The 3,598-nt window shown below is 51.7% G+C and overlaps 1 protein-coding gene across 1 annotated transcript in view; it reads left to right on the forward strand.

The window, feature by feature from the left end:
• The first annotated feature begins 883 nt into the window (after positions 1 to 883).
• The window catches only part of EBI3 (Epstein-Barr virus induced 3), a 5,630-nt gene continuing 2,915 nt past the window's right edge, over positions 884 to 3,598 (forward strand). The window contains exons 1-3 of the mRNA XM_010828139.1: positions 884 to 1,082; positions 1,699 to 1,834; positions 3,289 to 3,467. Coding sequence (XP_010826441.1) covers positions 1,010 to 1,082; positions 1,699 to 1,834; positions 3,289 to 3,467 — 388 coding nt within the window. The 5' untranslated portion in view covers positions 884 to 1,009. The remainder of the gene's footprint in view (positions 1,083 to 1,698; positions 1,835 to 3,288; positions 3,468 to 3,598) is intronic.

Genomic DNA, 3,598 nt, shown 5'->3' on the forward strand with positions numbered 1-3,598 from the left:
AGGGAGTGGCCCAGAGCAGGGATTAGGGATTAGGGTGAGGAGAGTGAGGCAGGACTCAGTCCCCAAGATGGACACTGTGCTGTGCTGTGCTAAGTAGCTGCAGTTGTGGCCAGCATTGGAAGCTCAGAACCCTAAACACTGGCCCACCAGGGAAGTCCCCTAGTTACTGCAGTATTTTGAAAAGTCAGAATGGGTGCCCCAGAGTTCATGGTGAACAAAATATCCAAGTGTTAAGTGAAGACAGAATCAGATTGTACACCTTACTTCACTGTTCTCACATGAAACCCGTTCCTGGTGGGACGGTCCCCAGAGGGTCCCACCCTCACCTCCCTGCTCCTGGGCTAACCTTCTGAAATCCCCTGGGGGTTCTTGGCTCTTTCCAGCTCAAGCAGGGAGGTGGCCCTGTGTCCAGCCTGTCCCCGGGGTTCCACGGCACCCAGCAGTCATTTTGCCTCTCCCCGGGCATCCCAGGTCCTCGGAGAATGTCCTCAGTGGGGGATGTCCGCCCAAAAACCTGGGTGTCTGCCTCTCTGTGGCCTGGAGCATGGAGTGCAGCTGGCGGGGGGAGGGGTCCCCATCTCAGTGGTTGATGAGTGATCCAACATCACCCGGGTCTGTCAGTCTGTCTTGCTTAGTGCCCCCCCGCATCCCGCCTCTCTGTTGTCTCTCTCGCTGTCATTACCACCCTCCCCGGGGGCTCCCCCTCCTTGCTGAAGCCGGAAGGAAGGCTCTGCTGGGAAAGGCCATGGGGTCACCACTTCTCCCTTTTGTGGCCTCCTCTCTCTGCCCCCACTTTCGGGGCCTTCCGCACCAGAAACTGGGGGTGGCCGGAGAAGGGACTGGGGGCTCCTCCTCCAGGGCCCCAGGAACTGGGCGGTGAGTCAGACAGGGAAGGGGAAGTAGGGGGCCTCCAAAGGGGGCTGGGCTTTCCCCTGGGTGGGACCCGAGTCCCCTGCCTCCCTGAGGGTGCTCCTGGTCCCAGCCCCTGAGAGCAGAGCCTGCCGGAGCCATGGCCCTGAGACTCGTCCTGGCTTTTGCCGTCAGCCTCTGGCTGGGCTGCTCATTCTGTCGCGAGAGAGAAGGTATGTGTGGACCCCAGGGGTTGGAGGGAGTCCTGGCAGAGAGACACTGTCTGAGGACTGGATTGGTATGCCGCCATGGAATATTCTGGGTGGGCTGAGAGCCCACATGCCTTCTGTATGCCCACTTGCGGGAGAGAGTTACCATCCCATTGCATAGATGGGGGAAACTGAGGCACAAAGAGGCAAGTCCTACCCCAAGGGGACCAGGAAGCGGCAGCCACAGCCTGGAGGGAGGGAGGCTGGGAGAGAGAGACATTTTAACTGTATTCATTCACTTCATGTGATTCAAAACAAAACTATCACAAAGAGGGAGTTTAGGAAAGCATCTCTCTCCCACCAGAAGTCCCTACCACCCCCAGGTCCCCTCTGTGACTCCTTCAACCTCAGTTTTCCCATCTGGAAAATGGGCTAATAGTTCCTGCCTTGGCAGGTTGTATCACGGGATGGGAGATGATGTGAATGCCTTTCATTCATGTACTCATTCATTCTACAAACCTTTATTAGGCACCTGCTGTGTGCCCAGCACTGGCTGGTAGCAAGATGGGGGCTGGTGAGCCACAGCAAGGCTTTGACAGTTCCAGTGGATGAGAAGCTCACACTCTCCCTCTCTCTCCAGGCCACCCAGTAGCTTCCTCCCAGCCCAGGGTGCGGTGCCAGGCCTCCAGGTACCCGGTCGCCGTGGACTGCTCCTGGACCCTGCCGCCCACTCCTCCGAACTCCACCAGGCCCACATCATTCATTGCCACCTACAGGTCAGACAGGCTGGAGGGCTTCATGGGGACTAAAACTGGGCTGACCCCTAGGATCAGGGTAGCTGAACACTTAGCGAGAACCTGAAACACTCAAAATTCTAGAGCAGCACCAACCCTTAGAAATATACTCCCTAGAATACATATTGTCAGCCATGTGTGGAGGGTAAAATTTCCTAGAAGCCCTATTTGGAAAATTTAAAAACAAAATGGTGATACTGGTTTTAGTATTTTATTTAAATAATATTCAAATATTCCAAAGATGTACCATTTAATATGATTGAATATAATGTGCTTTAACATGCTTATATAGAGTTCATATATTTAAATTTATACTAATATGCACATTCAGTCACTCAGTCATATCTGAGTTTTTGCAACCCCATGGACTGTAGCCTGCCAGGCTCCTGTGTCCATGGGATTTTCCAGCCAAGAATAATGGAGTGGGTTGCCATTTCCTTCTCCATTTATACTAAAAATTTATACTAGAAATTGATTTATTATCATGAATAGGATTGCTCAAAGTATTGTTTCAACATGTCATCAAAACTTTAAAAATTAATGAGATATTGTACATTCAGTCCTGTTATACTAAGTCATGGAAATTCCATTGATGCTTTATGTATATATATCACATTTCAATTCAGATGCTAAATGTTCACTGGAAAATATTGATCTCTAATTAGATTTTATAACATTTGTGTTTGGGAAAGTAGATTCATACACCTGAGTTGTTCTGAGAAACTTTCTCAAGCTTTCTGATAACTAGAAACTTCATGTAGATTAGAAAGAAAGCAGAAAGTGTTAGTCACTCAGTTGTAGCCGACTCTTTGTGACCCCAGGAACTGCAGCCCTCCAAGCTCCTCTATCCATGGCATTTCCCAGGCAAGAAAACTGGAGTGGGTTATCATTTCCTTCTCCAGGAGGTCCTCCCTACCCAGCAGTAAAACACAGGTCTCCTGCATAGTAGGCAGATTCTTTATCATCCGAGCCACCAGGAAACACTCAGGTAGATTAGATAAAATAGAAGCCCCACTCGGTTGCACTGGCTGCACTTCGCATCCACACTGCAGAGGCAGAACGTTTTGGACGCTGTGGAAGGTTCTGTGGGTGGTGTTGAACTCCAGTCTCTAGAGTCTGAAATCTAAGGGTGCCAGAACTCAAGAGAATTGGAATCATTATTCCAGACTCCAGAATCTGTGAACCATAGACCTGGGAATGTTGGCATTCTAAGGCTGGAATGTTGACAATTTAGAAAGCTTTACAGCCTAGACCCTAGCACCTTCCAGTGGGGTATTCCCTCCGACCCTGGGTCACCCAAGTTCTGTGATGTTGGGTTGAGGGACCGCCTAGGATCACACAGCCAAGACCGGGACCTACTGTCCTCACGTGGGATCAGGGCACAGGTGGGCCAGCAGGAAGTGGTAGGATCCTCACAGCACCCCTTCTATGTACAGGCTCGGTGTGGCAGCTCGTGGGGAAAGCTGGCCCTGCCTCCAGCAGACACCGGAAGCCACCAGCTGTGTCATCCCCGACGTCCAGATGTTCTCCATGGTGCCCTATGTGCTCAACATCACAGCTGTCCACCCCGGCGGTGTCAGTAGCAGCTTCGTGCCCTTTGTCCCAGAGCACATCAGTGAGTAGGGGTCGAGGTGGGGGTGTGGAGGGCCCCCCACCTTCCTCCTACTCCTCCCCCACAACAGGCTCACCTCCCTCCTGTCAGGATGAGATCCTGTCTATCCATACGGATTCGGTGGGATCCACTTT

Source organism: Bison bison, unplaced genomic scaffold (genome assembly GCF_000754665.1).
Source record: "Bison bison bison isolate TAMUID 2011002044 unplaced genomic scaffold, Bison_UMD1.0 scf7180017864492, whole genome shotgun sequence".
Taxonomy (NCBI): domain Eukaryota; kingdom Metazoa; phylum Chordata; class Mammalia; order Artiodactyla; family Bovidae; genus Bison; species Bison bison.